The sequence below is a fragment of the Primulina tabacum genome, chromosome 2 (assembly GCF_025594145.1).
Source record: "Primulina tabacum isolate GXHZ01 chromosome 2, ASM2559414v2, whole genome shotgun sequence".
Lineage (NCBI taxonomy): Eukaryota > Viridiplantae > Streptophyta > Magnoliopsida > Lamiales > Gesneriaceae > Primulina > Primulina tabacum.
In genome coordinates, this window is record NC_134551.1 from 2,570,344 (window position 1) to 2,588,591 (window position 18,248).

The 18,248-nt window shown below is 35.0% G+C and overlaps 3 protein-coding genes across 3 annotated transcripts; 1 reads left to right on the plus strand and 2 right to left on the minus strand.

Annotated features, from left to right (window-relative positions):
- Window positions 1-981: 981 nt before the first annotated feature.
- Window positions 982-7,955, plus strand: LOC142524755 (pleiotropic drug resistance protein 2-like). The gene is given in 20 exon segments (XM_075628849.1): window positions 982-1,573; window positions 1,850-1,970; window positions 2,072-2,160; window positions 2,255-2,339; window positions 2,425-2,715; window positions 2,799-2,889; window positions 2,991-3,891; window positions 4,066-4,216; window positions 4,218-4,227; window positions 4,342-4,445; window positions 4,525-4,681; window positions 4,780-4,961; window positions 5,342-5,674; window positions 5,758-6,048; window positions 6,127-6,210; window positions 6,301-6,434; window positions 6,547-6,774; window positions 6,854-7,025; window positions 7,114-7,368; window positions 7,455-7,955. Coding segments are annotated over 20 exon segments (4,323 nt in total). The 5' UTR covers window positions 982-1,202; the 3' UTR covers window positions 7,728-7,955.
- Window positions 7,956-10,753: 2,798 nt separating this feature from the next.
- On the minus strand, window positions 10,754-11,383 carry LOC142537157 (ethylene-responsive transcription factor ERF024-like). The gene has a single exon (XM_075642717.1). It carries the CDS (start codon window positions 11,381-11,383, stop codon window positions 10,754-10,756), a length of 630 nt encoding a protein of 209 aa, XP_075498832.1.
- Window positions 11,384-17,336: 5,953 nt separating this feature from the next.
- On the minus strand, window positions 17,337-18,248 carry LOC142537158 (uncharacterized). Its single transcript, XM_075642718.1, has one exon. It carries the CDS (start codon window positions 18,246-18,248, stop codon window positions 17,337-17,339), a length of 912 nt encoding a protein of 303 aa, XP_075498833.1.

Below are 18,248 nucleotides of genomic sequence, written 5' to 3' on the forward strand. Positions count from 1 at the left end.
AGAGAGTGAGAGCAAACGAAGGTACGACACGCGCCGCCGTTCGTGTGAACATTCAAGAGAGTGGGCCACGCGCCACCGAACATTTGACGAAACAAAAAAGCAATGTGGAACAAAAAGTAGGTGAAAATGAAGTCAAATGGTCAGCTAAATACCGCCACAAATCCAATCTGTCATAACAGAAAATTTATGTATTTATTGGTCAAAAATGATAAATTTCCTTCATCTAGTATTAATTAATTATTGAGTAAAAATTATAGAAATTATGTTTTTTCTTAATAAGACTTTTTAATATAGTTCATTAATATTTTATAGTGATTATTTAATTGTGTTAAATCTGGATTCTAAAGTTTCGAAGCTACATAATAAAATTTATATTATATTAATTCCGAAGTGGAACATTATTTATTTCATAATCTTCCATCTATCCGAATCAACGTCCCAGAATTTCTCAACTCATTGCCGCATCTGATCACTCACCACCTTCTGAATATTTAAACTTCACTTTTCTCCTCTAATTTGAACCTCGCAACCGCAACCTCTGTGTTGGCTGCCTAATTTTGACCCCTGTTAACACTAGCCCACGTTAATTAATTAAATTAAACTTTTTAAATATATATATATACTGAAAATTTAGGGTTCGGTTCCAGCAGATGACACTAATCCAAATCCAGACTTCGAATTTACTCTAAGCCTGATACCACGAAGGAGACAGTTAGAAAGAGGCTGTGAATGTGTACCGACGTTGCCCCTCCAACGCTCAAGTCAGAGAGTGAGCGGTTGAAAGTCAATATAGTGAATACGAATAAGTTGGACACTCAAACTGGGTATACATAGTAGAATATGTGTCATAGTCCTTTTACCGTGGTTTGGGATGAGCCGGGGCCCATGATTCGGTTTGAGCTCGATTTGGATGAGCTCATTCCTAGGGTATATATATATATATATCCGTGTGTGTATATATCAATGTAAATGATGCCAGACCAAGAAAATTTGTACGCGCCAGCCATGTGCATTCCTTTCAACGAAATTGAATGATTCAGAAGCTACAAACAGTCATCATTCCGTTATTTCATTTTTATTGATTTATTATTATTATATATAAGAATCATCTTTATGCTGAAACAAGAAAAGGGCTGCTGCAGAAGGAGCTAAAATTCAAGAAAATATTTGAAAGATATAGCAGCAGTTAAATATTGATCATCATGGCTGCGGCGGCGTTGGCTGGGGATGATCTGTCCCGGACAATGAGCAGCACGCGGAGCTGGAGGTCGCAAAGCTTAAGGGAAGTGTGGCAGGGGCCGCCGGATGTGTTCTCAAGGAACAGCACGAGGCGGCAGGCGTTGGACGACGAGGAGGAGCTGAAATGGGCAGCCATCGAGCGGCTTCCGACGTACGATCGGCTGAGAAAAGGGATGCTGCAGCAGGTGATGAGCAATGGGAAGGTGGTGCATGCGGAGGTGGATGTGGCAAATCTTGGTGTGCAGGATAAGAAGGTGTTGATGGAGAGTATTCTTAAAGTTGTCGAAGAGGATAATGAAAAGTTTCTTCAGAGGCTGAGAAATAGAACAGACAGGTGCACGTTTACACATGTGCATTAATCTAAGTAAAATATAGTGGATTTTGCTTTCTATGTCACGAAAAATTTGATTTTCGGTTGGCTTCTCATCCGTTTCTCAAGTTTCTTAATCTTCAGATGAGAGAAAGGCTCTGTAAGTTGGTTAAGATTTCGAATAAAAACCATGGTTACTCTAAAACTTGGTTATTTCAAAAGATTTCTATTGTGTTTTTCTGAGTTGATTGATCATGTTTTCAAGAAAACTGACAAAATAAACTGATCATCTTTCAACAGGGTAGGAGTCGAGATTCCAAAGATTGAGGTGAGGTTTCAGAATCTATACATAGAGGGAGATGCTTATGTTGGAACAAGAGCCCTACCAACTCTGCTCAATTCAACACTCAATACACTCGAGGTATTGATCTATTTATTTAATATCTTTCAAGATTCTTAAATAGAAAAGACTCTTATCGATAGATCTAAGGATTAGCTTATAATACTTCATAATTCCAATAGGGAACTCTCGGAATGATTGGTCTTTCTCCATCAAAAAAAAGAGTTGTTCAAATACTTAAAGAAGTTAGTGGAATTATAAGACCATCAAGGTATGCTCGTACATCCTTCATATATCTCCATTTGATTCAGTATATAATTTTTTCATTGCTGGTTTTATATAAATTTTTTGGTGTTTCATTTCAGGATGACCCTTCTGCTCGGGCCACCGGGTTCGGGAAAAACAACACTTCTAAAAGCACTTGCAGGAAAAGCTGATGATGATATGAGGGTATATGTTCGAATCATCGTTTCCAATATCCTGCCATAGTTTTTGCTTACTTAACATGATTCTGACCTTGAGTGTCTCATGGCAGGTGACTGGAAAAATCACATATTGTGGGCACGAGTTTCATGAATTTGTCCCTCAAAGAACCTGTGCTTATATCAGCCAGCACGATCTTCATTACGGTGAAATGACAGTTCGTGAGACATTGGATTTCTCGGGCCGATGCTTAGGAGTTGGAACAAGGTATGATTTGCTGACAGAGTTATCAAGAAGAGAAAAAGAATCAGGTATTAGACCCGATCCTGAGATTGATGCTTTCATGAAAGCCACAGCTATGGTTGGTCAAGAAACAAGCTTGATTACTGATTATGTGCTAAAGGTCCGTCGTTTCACCCCCTTTCATTGCATCCAAAGTTTGTTCTTTATATTAGCAGAAATGGTTAACATACGATTTTTCAACAGATTCTTGGATTGGATATTTGTGCTGACATTATGGTAGGAGACGAAATGAGAAGGGGAATTTCAGGCGGACAAAAGAAACGTGTTACCACTGGTACGTGATTCCACAACAATTTTTTGGTGAAAGAGTTGCTGTTTTTGTGTCTTATATTGATGAAAAGTCGATTCTTTATTCGATTTTTTGGCGAAATTTAGGTGAAATGTTGGTAGGACCGGCAAAAGCATTCTTCATGGATGAAATATCAACAGGACTGGATAGCTCCACAACTTTCCAAATCGTCAAGTTTATGAAACAAATGGTTCATATCAATGATGTAACCATGGTCATATCTTTATTGCAGCCGGCTCCGGAAACATATGAACTATTCGATGATGTTATCCTTATTTCAGATGGTCAGATTGTTTATCAGGGTCCTCGTGAAGATGTACTCAATTTTTTCGAGTTCATGGGATTCAAATGTCCTGAAAGAAAGGGAGTTGCTGATTTTCTACAAGAAGTTACTTCAAAGAAGGATCAAGCTCAGTACTGGTGCAGAAACAATCAACCTTATCATTATATCTCCGTACCCGAGTTTTCACAGGCGTTCGCTTCTTTTCGAACAGGGCAACAACTTGTTGAAGAACTCAGAACTCCTTATGATAAATCATCAGCTCATCCAGCAGCTTTGGTAAAACAGAAATATGGAATCTCGAACTGGGAGCTTTTCAGGGCTTGTTTCTCCAGGGAATGGCTTTTGATGAAGCGTAGCTCATTTGTATATATATTTAAAACTACTCAAATAACGATAATGGCAACCATAGCCTTGACGGTGTTCTTAAGAACGGAGATGAAAGCTGGAACAATGGCAGATTCTTCAAAATTTTTGGGAGCATTGTTCTTCAGTCTTATTAATGTCATGTTTAATGGGATGCAAGAGCTCGCAATGACGGTTTTTAGACTTCCTGTATTTTTCAAACAAAGGGATTCATTATTTTACCCGGCTTGGGCTTTTGCCTTGCCAATTGGGGTTCTTCGAGTTCCGATTTCAGTGATGGAGTCTGGTTTGTGGATCATCTTGACGTACTACTCTATCGGCTTTGCACCCTCACCGGCAAGGTAAGCACAAGTTCACAAGTGATTGGCTTATGTTTCTATTAAAAAATTTGCATTGCATCTTTACTATCAGAGAGATTTTGATGGTGTGGCTCTCTCTGTCCTACTGTACACGTTGACGAGTACTAGATCTTTTTAAGTGATGTTTTGAATAAATTTTTATCAATTTTTTTTCAGATTTTTCAAGCAATTCCTGGCATTTATTGGGGTACACCAGATGGCGCTTTCTTTGTTCCGTTTCATCGCAGCAGCTGGAAGAACTCAAGTTGTTGCAAACACACTCGGATCCTTCACTTTATTATTGGTCTTTGTGCTAGGAGGCTTTGTCAGTTGCGAAAGGTCGGTGATTCATCATTCCATCAATGATTTATATAAGTTCTCGAATAATATTTCCTATGTTGGCTGAGAAATCAAGAATTTAGTGATAAAACGCAATGTTTTCATGCCTTGTAGACGACATTCAAGATTGGATGATATGGGGATACTACATTTCTCCGATGATGTACGGCCAAAACGCCATTGCCATCAATGAGTTTCTCTCTGAGAGATGGAGCACAGTAAGTTCTCCACCGTGTTCGGTTGCAATTCTTGCACATTATGTAACCTTTGATGGTTTTTATGATCATTTTGTCTCAGCCTACAAATGGAACGGAACCAACTGTGGGAAAAACTCTTCTTAAGGACAGAGGTTTATTTAGAACTGAAAGTTGGTACTGGATCTGCATCTTTGCTCTTTTCGGATTCACTGTTCTGTTCAACGTTCTATTTATTGCAGCTTTGACATACTTAAACCGTAAGTCGGACGCTTAAATTTAATTGTAAGTGAAGTTCTATGCTAAAGTAAATGATCATTAACCCCCTACCTTATCTGTATTGTGTATTCAATCTCAGCTCTGGGTGATAATAAAGCTGTCATAGCAGACGATGATGAGGAAAGAAAGAACACACGACAAACAACGTCTAACATTGAAATGGCTTCAAGAAACAATGAAGCAAGAAGAGGGATGATTTTACCTTTCCAGCCACTTTCCCTTGCATTCAACAATGTTAATTATTATGTCGACATGCCTGCTGTAAGTTTCTGTGTCTTCAAGATCTTATGCTGCATATATTGCACTTTTACGACTAGTCGTACGTCGCTTTACCTAAAACTACAGCTAGTGTTCCAATGATGTAAGTCAAGTCTTTTGAACTATAACATAATGCCGAGGTAGGGTGTTTTGTATCTGAACACAACTTTTGATTTTTTATGACATAGGACCAAAATGTAGTTTTTGTCGAGCATTTTGAAACTTTGCATCCTCGATTCTCGGATCTTGGCTCTGCCATTGTTATACGGCAACCTAATAACTGTGTTTCATTGTTGTGTCACACGAGTAACCACATAAGATAGGGCAGCTGTTGTTGCTGCTAAAATATTAAACTTCTAATTGTAGAACTGTTTCGTATATAGGAAATGAAGACTCAAGGGGTTACTGAGGAAAGGCTTCAGTTGCTACGAGACATCAGCGGTGCTTTCAGGCCCGGTGTTTTAACCGCGTTGGTAGGTGTTAGTGGCGCTGGGAAGACAACCTTGATGGATGTTTTGGCCGGTAGAAAAACGGGAGGATATATCGAAGGAACCATAAACATTTCAGGTTACCCGAAAAACCAGGAAACATTTGCTCGAGTCAGTGGTTACTGCGAACAAAACGATATCCATTCACCTTATGTTACTATATACGAATCACTCCTCTATTCTGCTTGGCTACGCCTTTCTGCTGATGTCAATACAGAAGCACGGAAGGCAAGTACCCGATACAACCACTTTAAACTTACACTACTCGATAATACTATCGAGTTTGAATGAATTTGCTTTTCATGTTTCAGATGTTTGTGGAGGAGGTAATGGATTTAGTTGAGCTTAAGTCTTTGAGAAATGCTCTTGTTGGGCTTCCAGAAGTTGATGGCCTTTCGACAGAACAGAGGAAGAGGCTCACTATTGCCGTCGAGTTAGTTTCGAATCCTTCTATAATCTTTATGGATGAACCAACTTCTGGGCTCGATGCAAGAGCCGCTGCCATTGTCATGCGTACAGTGAGAAATACAGTGGATACAGGCCGAACCGTTGTCTGCACAATTCATCAACCTAGTATAGACATTTTCGAAGCTTTTGATGAGGTATAACTGAAGACAATTTTCGTAATTTAATGGCATCTTTATCTGGTTTAACGATTTTGCAATGACTATTCCTTTCAGCTCCTGCTGATGAAGAGAGGTGGACAGGTGATTTATTGTGGAACCCTAGGCCACCATTCTCACGAACTTGTTGAATATTTTGAGGCAAGTTTTTGTTTTAATAGTCGTTTCTTGGCTTACACACAAAAAATCAACATAAATGAGAAAAGATATGGATGCCATTTGATCAAACAGGCCATACAAGGCGTTCCGAAGATTAAAGAGGGTACTAATCCAGCTACTTGGATGTTGGATGTCAGCTCCGCTACTGTTGAAGCTCAACTTGGTGTTGATTTTGCAGAAATATACTCCAAATCCGGCCTTTATCGGTAAACAAATAAACATCCCAACTCCCTAAAACAGAGTGTCTGTACGCATTCTCTTCAAGAAACTATGAGATGGTGTGGCTTATGTTTCTTTAATTCGCTGAACAATTTTCAGGAGGAACCAAGATTTGATAAAGGAACTAAGCATACCAGCACCAGGGTCTAAAGACCTATTCTTCCCTACTCAATATTCACAATCTTTTCTAACTCAATGCAAGGCGTGCTTCTGGAAGCAACACTGGTCATACTGGAGAAACTCACAGTATAACGTCATTCGTTTTTTCACAACCATCATCATCGGCATTATGTTTGGAGTTATATTTTGGCAAAAGGGTGACAAAATGTAAGCAAAAATCTCTTCAAGAAAGCACAGTGCGAAACATGTGGTCTAATTAAAATTCCGTCCATTTTCCTCTTTACAGAAGCCAACAACAAGACTTGCTTAATCTGCTCGGAGCTACATATGCTGCAGTTATGTTCTTGGGAGCTGGCAATGCTTCGGCAGTTCAATCAGTAGTTGCGATCGAGAGAACGGTGTTTTACCGTGAAAGGGCCGCAGGAATGTATTCGGAATTACCATATGCCTTTGCTCAGGTAAGAATTGCCATACTTCTCGGACCTTTTCGGATTGGAATACTTCGTATTGTCAAGAAATAATTCTAACCTATTCGTGTGCTTGTAGGTGGCAATAGAGACTATCTACGTCGTAGTTCAGACTCTTATTTACTCTCTACTTCTTTACTCCATGATTGGATACCACTGGACAGGAGAAAAGTTCTTTTACTTCTACTACTTCATATTCATGTGCTTCACTTACTTCTCAATGTATGGTATGATGGTTGTCGCGCTGACTCCCGGTCACCAAATAGCTGCCATTGTCATGTCATTCTTCCTCAGCTTCTGGAACTTATTCTCCGGTTTTCTCGTTCCTCGTCCTGTAAGTATACTCAACTTTTCACTGTATCGGTATTATATATCGTCCTTCCCAAAACTCAAACTTATTGATGCCTCATCATTCTGCAGCTTATTCCAGTATGGTGGAGATGGTATTACTGGGCCTCTCCGGTTGCTTGGACGATATATGGTGTTTTCACATCCCAACTAGGCGATGTGACCAGTGATCTGGAACTAGCAGGCGGCCTTGGAAAGACGACGGTGAAGGACTTTCTGAAAGATAGCTTGGGCTATGATCATGACTTCCTTATTCCTGTTGTTTTCGCGCACGTAGGTTGGGTTCTTATCTTCTTCTTCGTATTCGCCTATGGCATCAAGTTCCTTAACTTCCAAAGGAGATAGAAATTTAAGGAACTTGTCATGCGTGTAGATAGCAACCAAATAGACTCTCCCCTTTTGTTTCAAATATTTTGGTTTTGGGTTAGTTTGTTTTGAAGATGTATAATATTTTTGTCTGAATTTTGTGTTGTTTTGCGTAATGGTAATTTAACGGAAGTTGCATGCTCCTTCAGACATTTTCATATTATCTGTAATTCTTGATTAAATAATTTTATCTCCCCCTCGAATACACCCCTTTGTTTTCCGAATTTATAGAATTGTAACTAAAGTTCCCGTTTATGACATTTAAAGGTCTCGTATTTGGATCCCATGTAGTGCTAAAATTACAAAACCAATATATATATGTCAATCTAACTAGAGATGGCCCCTGAAAAAGCCACGAAATTCGCCAAAAATGTCTAAATCAGATACGGAAACCTTCGACCATTGGAGTTAATAAATCGAGAATGAGTGAGATTTTTCACGCGTTGTCATATATATCGGTACTTCAGTTGCCTCGTGCCATCGATTTTTTTCCAAAAGATTTATGTTTTCATGATCTATAACTTTCACATTCAACACTTTCATTAATTCTAATGGAGATAATTATTTATTATATTTTGATCAATGTGATAAACAAAAAATTAGTTATATATTTGAGATGATAATTTTTATTATAATATATTTTAAATAAATATAATTTGTTTCAAAAAAATTAATCAATGAAATATTTGATTTTCCATAAAATGGAGTCATTTTTTTTTGAAAAAATATTTGATAAAGATTATTTTACTAACTACCCCTAAAATAACACATGCATCACACGATATCATGCATTACACGATCACAAATTTCTGTCAACATAATTATCATCACGATGCCATTAAGTACAGTGTCATTATTAATAACTAGAGTAGGTCTCAATTGTGAGACGATCTCACGAATATTTATCTGTGAGATGGGTCAACCATATCGATATTCACAATAAAAAGTAATACTCTTAGCATAAAAAGTAAGGTTTTTCATGGATGACCCAAATAAGAGATCCGTCTCACAAAATACGACCCGTGAGATCGTCTCATACAATTTTTACCTTATAACTATTGATATTTAAAACTTATTGATATTATCGTTTTTATTTTGATTAAATTATTAATTATTGTAATTACTTTATTATACCATGAACACATAATTCACTAACACCTTTTTTAATTTATATTTTTTCCGTTAAACTGGAAAACATCATTCACCACCCCATTCAATACCAATGGAAAAACCGAAAAGAACGTAAAATCTCATGTGAAAAATAAATGATCATATATAACCTTATTTTATTAAAATTTAAGCAAAACTCCTCGCCTTTCTTTTTCATATCCACGAAACAAGTGAACTATTGTAAGAATATTGATCGATCGAATATTGATTTATTTATTTATTTATTTATTTATTTATCAATCCGATTTTTTGTTCAAAAAAGAATAATGATAAATAATAAAAAAGTACTTTTTTTGAATTTTTATTAAGTTAAAATTTGTTGTCTGTTATTTAAATTTTTATAAAAATATAAATTATTTTTATTTACTTTTGTTTCACTTGTTTAAACAAAATTTGGGTCATATGCAAACAAAAAAGAAAGGGTTTTTTTTTTTGCTTTAATTTTAGGAAAAAAGAGCTGTATATGTTATTTATTTTTTAAAGGGGGATTATTATGCTCTTTTCAGTTTTCACATATATGATAAATAATATTTTCGTTATTTATACAGGGTTGCATGTGAAAACTGTTTATTCTCAAATAAACACCAATTCATTTATTTTTTGAGAAAACAAAAGTGTCACGCCCCTGAACCCGGGCCCGCGTTTGCGTGACTGCACAATGGGTCTCTATAGCAACTATTTCGTATTCGTCCTCGCTTTACGAAAATGATTAACCCAAGTTGCTATAGAAATACATTGTAAGCCATTTATAAACTCATTTTAAATATTTCATTTTTAAAATGTGGGACAAGGATATCACAAAAAGCACACTAATTTCTATATATAAAACATAAAAAAATACACTGTGTTATTTTCAAAATATATTTTTAATTTTTTACGAGTGATCTTGTATATATAATAATGGGAGAAAAAGTAGATAAAGAAACGCGTGCTTTTGTAAAGTAAAGTCTCTAATGAATAAAATGCTCCATTGTATCACCGACCATTGTATTATTCGAGAAATACTTAATGATTAAATAGAAAGATGTTCAAGTAAAACTATATTCGAAACATTTAGGGTTTAAAGTGAGTGTGAATATATAGAAGTTGTAGATTTAAAAACTCACTCAAAAAAGTTTAAATTTTTAATTGTTTTATTAAAATTTAAAAAACGGTTTTGACGTATGGATAAATGTTAAAAAGTGTTTTGTTTTAAATTTTAAAAAGAATTAGAAGTAAAATCCAAAGTCATAAATTTCAAGTTCTAAGTCGTAACCAATCATTACATTAAAAATATATATATATATATATATATATATATTTTTTTTAGAGAAAATGGCATGCTCGAAAGTCGAAACAAATAAAGCCTAGTGAATATAAGTGGAGAAATTTCCAAAATTTGTTATATACATCCCGCCTAGATAGATTTTTAGTCCTTTAATGAGCCAAATTTTGATCTTGATGCAATAAATTATTTTCATTTTGCACGTTCTGTCTAATTTTCGTGGAATGATAAATGACACCGGACGTTGCTGACATGCTTAGTGGTGCCGTAATCTCCCCTCCCATATTGTAGCTTAGGCGGACTTTGTATTTATTTTTCCCCCCTTTGCGAGGTGGATGTGAAGTGCAACCCATGGAGACTATTTTTCATTAATTTCAGAAACCCGTGTGCCAATTCAAGAGACCGAAAACCATTGTCTTCAGTGATGTTATATGACATATAAATCCTTAATTAACATCTTCTTCTTTTTTTCCCAAGAAAAATATAAAAATATCATTCCACAAATTAGTGGTATAAATTTTAATTTCAAGAATTTTGATATAGAATGTGTTAAAATAGAATGAGCTAGGGTTTATAAATTTCCCCACAAATCCAAGTAAGTGTAATCATCATCTATATAATCCCATTTGAATCCTCTTTTCATAGCCGGTGGAGTCAGCAGCATTCCCTCCGCCATGCTATTCACCAAATCCGGCATGTTAAACACCGCCTCCTCGTCCACGAATCCGATATTCCCGTGATCACAACCAACTTTACTTCCCCACAAATCCATCATCGAAGCATTCGAAATCTTGTCTACAGGAGCAGGTTTTTCTGCAAGGAATTCACTCATAATACAACTAGAAGAACTAGAACACGAGGAATATCTAGCAGCATTTCGAATATCATCGGCGCAAGACTCCACCCCAGGGGGGCAGATAGAAGTAGAGAAATCCAGTAGCGGGACCTTACCAAGCAGCGTCACGGCTGCCATGTCATGTACGGCCACCGCCATCTCAGGGTTACCGGAGGATAATGTTGATTTCTTGTTGGGATCACGCAATTCAGAGATCCTCCTGTTTATTTTCCGTCCACCCCTTTTCTTGTGCGTGGATGCAATGCTCGATTTCTCATCAGGGTCTGCTTCCGCAAAAGGCGCGTGATCATGATCAACTGATGAAGAAGATGGATTCCACCGCTGGTTTTCTTGATCAAAATCCATGATTTAGCTCTTTGTAGAGACTTGATTTTAGTTCTGCATGCAACTATATATACACACACACACGCACAAATTTATGTACATGCACGCATTAATTATGCTGATAAATGGAACATGTTCATCATAGGAGAACCTGATTGGCTACTTTGACATGTCTTAGCAAGCAGCACGTGTCTCTAGGAAAGGGATTAGTGCACGTGGGAATTAGTTAGATTTTATGTAGTGACGGTGGCTTGATTCAAAGTGGGGCTTTTTGTTTTTCGTTTGTTTTTTTTTTTATAAATTTATGAAAGATCCATAGTGGGATTTTACGTCGAAAAAAACCCGAAGCACAGAACGTTGACTGGCTCCAAGCTTTGACTTTTGACTCATTCCAAATTATCTATTATATATGAAAAATGGATGTACTTTCAGTTCTTTTTAGAAATTTATTGATTATATTCGACTTCTAGTTAAAAGTTGGTATGGTTTGGAGGTATTTGGGGTGGCGAGTTTGGATATTTACATCATTTTAAATGAAAAAGAATATTCATAGTTTTATAAGTTTTTAGTTTCAACTCCTAAATATGTATCCAATTAACAAATCAATTTTGGTACGTCGTATCTTCATCCTCATTAAATTTTGGTTCGGAATATATTTAAAATCAATCGAATTTAATTTAGCCATTTGTTATCTTTCCCATCCAATTAAGTTATCTTGAAGTTCCAAAGGGTAGAATAAGTGAGCGATTAGTCAATAGTGACGAGTATGATTCTTTACCCACATTCTTCAGCGAGCTTATCATACATGGTTTTCCAGTATGACTAATATAGTTTGCAGAATATTGCGTAAGTTCTGAGGGTTTACCTAGTGTGCACTGAATAATAGCGTCTGCGGATTCCCATGATGTCTGAGTACATACGTTACATGTTGACATTGTATGTTCTTTTATATATGCACTAGACATTATGGCAGACATGTTTCGTGTGTAACGAATACTTAAAAGAGAAATAATTTGAAAAGGAAAACATCAATTTGTATTGTGACAACATGAAATAGAACAACTATCACATTACTGATTTTTGTTCTCTTATGGCCCAAAGATAAATACTTAAATAAGTATCGATTTTTTATATATATTTAAAAAAAACATGTAAAAGTACGCGCGAATAGAAAACGTACGTACATACCCTTTTCCAAAAATAGAAAAATTTACAGGATCAATGTATCCATACTATCAATTTCTCAAATTTTTTAAACGTTCAAAATAATATTCTCTCTTTATCTATATTTTGAATTTATAAAAAAAATATAGGTTAAATGTATTTCAATTTTATTCATAATACATAAAGAATTAAACTTTAAAACATAAATTCAATGGAAAATTTATGATGATACATGCTCGTGCACCTAATTTTTAAAACCACATTTTACAATCAGAATTATTTATTTATCAAGATTTAAATTCAACATACCAAGAAATTGATGTATAAAATTAAAATACAAATATGATTTATATAATTTTAAAAATTAAAAATTTAAATTTGATAAACCACGCAACGGAATCTGAATAACTAATTTATCAAGATTTTTTTGAGAGTTTCCTCTGTATATAAAAAGTCTATGAATAAATGCACATGTTGAATGAAAAATTGGAATAATTTTTATTATTATATTTTTTTTGCGGCCAATTTATTGTGGGCGGATACTCAAAATCTTTGCCGATTTACACGTTCATGTGCACGATTGGCCAGTGGAGTAAGCGGCGGGTAACTTGTTTGTAATCTTCTTTATTGATTTATATTTGCATCTACACTACTTTATATTTAATGGTGCATATTAATATTAATATCCACAATAATCATGTGATTCATATGTATAATATAGACGAATATTCAACTTAATTCGATCAACGAAAATGTGTTATTTTATATGTCAAGAATATTATTTGTATTTGTAAATATAGATCAGATCAATCTTATTGATATAAATCTGTTAGACCGCCTCACAAGAGACATATTTTTTCTCATTAATAAAATAAATTTAAATATGGGTCGTATTATGCTTGTCAATTATTAATGACAAAAATCATATTCCGGCCATCAGTTTTTGGTTTTAAGTAAATAAACTGTATATTAAGATAGAAATAACAATGGATTTTGAGTGGGTCTCGTAAAAATACAAGGAATCCACACGATCCTCAAATAGTTAGAAGGGCAAAGGGGCGGCTCTGGGGGTTGGGGATGTAGACAAGACCAATTAGGAAGTGGCAAGCATGTGGCAAGCATGATAAGAATTAATTTAGACCAATGCAATTCTAAAAATGTTTTCCGCAACATTGGTTGGTGATTTTGGATCTTTAGTTAGTTTGGATTTTAAGTAAAATATGATCATTTTAACACTCCAAATTAAAGTTCCATAAATTTGAACTGTCGTTGTTCATTGATCAGTAATTGATTAAGAGGTCGAGATGATTAAGAAGCGGTTTAAATTAATTAGGGTTGAATTAACTGTCCATTTAGATTAAATAAAATCTTCAAGTCTTGGTTAGATCTGGTGTTATCAATTAATTTAAGGCAAAAACTTGTGTGAGACGGTATCACATATTGTATTTTGTGAAACAGATATCTTATTTGTGTCATCCATGAAAAAGTATTACTTTTTAAGCTAAGAGTATTATTTTTTATTATGAATATCGATAGAGTTGACCCGTCTCACAGATAAAGATTCGTGAGATTGTCTCACAAGAGACCTACTCTTAATTTAATTAAAAGGTTTGTGGAAAACCGTCCTTAAAGTTTTACATCTAATATTTAAGAAAGTTTTTTTTTTTTAAAAAAAAAACACTCCATCAAATGATAATAGCCTTCAATAGATAAGAAGGGTTTGAAAACTTTGGACCATGAGGACAAGTCCATAATTTTAGAACCTAAAGTGGAAACAGAAGTCTTAAGTTTAGGATGAGATATCGGATTCGAGATCTGTTTTTGACAACATTTTCCTCAACTCAAAAAAAGATTGAGTATGTTGTAACCGATTAGGGCACCCACAATATAACACCCATTTAACACCCATCTCCATTGTGAGTGGGCGTTATAACGCCCACTCACAGGAGAGAGGGTATGGGCCGGGGCGTTCAATTTTTTGAACGCCCATGTGTCAGTTTATTTTTTAAAAAAAATTGGACAATTAGCGACGGTTTTGGAAAAACCGTCGCTATTAGCGACGGCTTTTTAGAAACCGTCGCTGATTTGCTGACACGCGAGCCCCACGTGTTTTGCATTACTCTAATTTAAAGTAAGAATAAGATGAATGAGTGGATAGCGGAACCTACAAATAATGAGTGTGAATGTTAAAATGAATGTGTGAGAATAGATATGTTAATGTAATGTGTATGTGGCATGTGGACCCTATGATTTTTGATGAGGTGGTGGGTGTTATAACACCCACCAATGCGAGTGCTATTGTGGAATCGGAGCCTACTATATTTTGTTTTAGAAGTGGTGTTTAATTTATTTTGCATCTACTTTTTGTATATTTTGTATCTAACGTGCCCACGCACGGTTGTCGAGCACAAGCATTTACAGTGTAATTAATTTCAATATTTTCGAATTTATTATATTCATAGACTTTTGACAAAATTCCGAGTATGAAATATATGTGCTTGATTTAGCTTTTTCTGTACTCTGTCCTTTATCATAAATATATATAATGTACAAAGATTTAAAATTTGCCAGAGGAGATCGCTTTAAAAAAACGTGCCTCGCTTTCAAAATAGCCTTCAATCTCATTTAAAATTACAAGAATATATAAATGTTAAGTTTAAAAATCATAACTGTACAAAATTATATCAATATTTGAAACCATTGTATTGAATTATGAGTTTTAAATACGAAATTTATTTTCAAATATTCTCATATTAAAAATATATAGTATAAACAAAAGTAATAAAATAATTCATTTTATTTTTTGGCACACTTAATTACTATGTATATGTATATTGTTTAAAATCAACTGTGCAATTTATGGAGAAAAAAATTGAAACGTGATACTCCATAAATGGGCCTCTCTAGATCAGGTTCAAACTTTCGGCCCATGTCTAGCCCAGATGAAAGGCCCATGACATGCTCATGTATTCTCCTATAAATACCAAGTTTGAGCGTCTAATTCATGGATTCACTATATTATTTTTCAGCAGCACCCTTATCTGTTCTCTACTTATATATTCGGTATCTGATTTGAGTGTCGGATGGACTACGCCGGGACACCCTCCCGGTCTTCTTCTAACGATCTTCTTCGTGATTTCAGGCTCAGGACAAATCTGAAGCCTGCGTCTGGTCTAATGTTGCTAGCTGAAATCAAACTCTAAATTTTAAGTGAGTATCAAAACGAAACCATAATCTAAATTTTTACTAATAATTAAGTAATGATATATATTATATATTTAAAAAATGTATCTTGAGTTTAGAAATCGAATTCAACTATTAACCTATCTGGAATCTAACCGGGCTGAATGCCCCCTACCTCTATGTAAGAGAGCTAGTGCAGACTGAGGGGTGAAAATAAAATTTAACCCAACAAAATCATGCCATTTTCTGAAGATTCCCTGCTTTCTCTTTGCCTTTTCATGTTCATGGCAAACTTTGCTAAATTATATCAGAAGAATATGTCGCAGATCTTTCAAAATTCCAAATGATTATATTTTGAGAATATACAGACAGACTAGCTTTCCTTTTTGCTTTTTAAACTTTTCAGCTGTGTTTATCGCAAATATTAAATACTGAAAAAGTCAAGAAACAATTATATTGTAGAAGAAATCTATGCCATCGAATCAGTTTTTCGGTTATAATTCTCAATGTTCAAATACAGAAATTTACGCTTAAATTTATTCATTCACCAATATGATAACAAGTCAATGTGATGTTGTAAGATTTGTAATTCTTTTCTAAATTTATTTTATTTTATTTATGTATTGATAATTTTGTGTTGGAACCTTTGTACTTTTCCATAAAAAAATACCTTGAATTTGCTCCAATTCATGTTAAATATGGTTGCGCGGAGGTTCACGTTCGTGAAATTAGGGTACTTAATTCAAGGGTTTAATTTATTACTTTATAACGTAATATTATTAAGTGTAGATTCAAGCTTTATTATGAGCTAATCTTAAACTATCATTAAAAAATGAGCTGAGATTGATGTAATAACGAGCTCATTAAGCTCGTCGATATACTTTTGTTGATTACGGTTTGAGAGATACATGTTGATTAATATATGAATAAATGTATAATTAGTTGAGAGGGAGGAGCTCTATTTATGGAAGAGTTCTAATTAGTGTTGAATCAGTATAGTAGTATACGTACTTTTCGACGAGAAAAGTGAATAAAGAAACTCTTTAATTCTTTTTCCAGGTTTTCTTTAGATGAAATAGAAAAACGAAAACCAAAATCGAGTTTCAAAACGATATCGATGTTCATGTGTGTATAAATCCATATATCGTTTAGTTCCAAATTAAAATTGGAGACGTCTTTTTGGTTGATGGACCAAATATTCATGTACAGCAAGGAATATGTAATTGGGATTGGATAGGGACATTATCCACATTTTGAGGCATAATTTCATGGATAGTTTGAATTTCCACCGGTTAAGGACGGTGGCGAGTTACTCTGTTACATTTTTTCCTTGGGAGTTATATTCATGTAATTAAATTTTTAAAATAAAAATTAAGTTATATTTAAATCGATACTCTTTGATAATAATATTAAATAGAAAATAATATAGGGAAAACTTAACCAAATGTGATTAAATATAAAGAAATTTGAATGAAAAATATTGTTGTACTTTTTAACAGTTTGCTAAGAACAGTTTATCCTTTTTCATGAGAATTACGCAGAGGAAAAATCGATAGGTTTTTTTTTAAAAAAAATTATCAGAATAACAAAACAAAAAATAACATTAATTTTATTTTTCTTTCTAATTTTACATATTCTTACAGGCTGCAAAGATCATCAGTGAAAATTCTTCCTTTTCATCTTTGTGCAAGATCTTCTCCTCCATCCACAATCTGCTATCCCTTCCACTTCTGGTCCTGAACATAAACACCCCATGTCCAGAATCGGGATTACAGAACCAATCATGAACATTCCACATCAAATCAACAAGCAATCCATCCAAGAAAATCGTCTGGTTTCCCCGGAAATTCCACTGCAGACTCCTCACACGAATCACCGTCTTCTTATCAATGGAAACCGATAGCTCCGAATTCTTCCGACCTTCGAGTTCTCCACTTCTGCGTATCAAAATGTCGTGTGCAGCCCCTGTTTCGCAGAATTTAGCCTTGGTTTGGTAATGGGAATTGCCTGAAAAATGTTCATGACGGGTGATCAATGAGAACTTCGCCATCCGGGGACCAGATTTCTCCTGCTTTTGTAGGGTTTCTCGAGCCTTGTCTCCAAGAAACATGCCAAGTTCGGAGTCAAACGTGATGAAGATATAATAGCCGTCATCCGGTTCGGGTTCGTGCACCGATCGGTACCGGGCTGACGAAAAATCCCAGAAAACTTCAACCTTGCAGCCCTGGAAATCAAGTGATTTGCTGCCTTTTAATTTTCTGAATAATCTCGGATTCGTGTTGACCTTGAATGAGATTGATGGATCTTCGCCAATTGTTATGCTCAATCCCTGAGACAAACTATTCTTGCTCCATGTAACTGTGATCAAAATCTTCTTACGAGTGGAGAGGATCGTTCTGTATAAACAAGTGACAGTATTTTGAGTCGAAAGAGTCGAATTCGGAGATATTATACAAGAAACATTTGAGTTTTTTGAACATGAAGTCCTATCAGAGATCTGTATTGCAGATTCACTTAAACAAGATGAGAGGTCTATCAT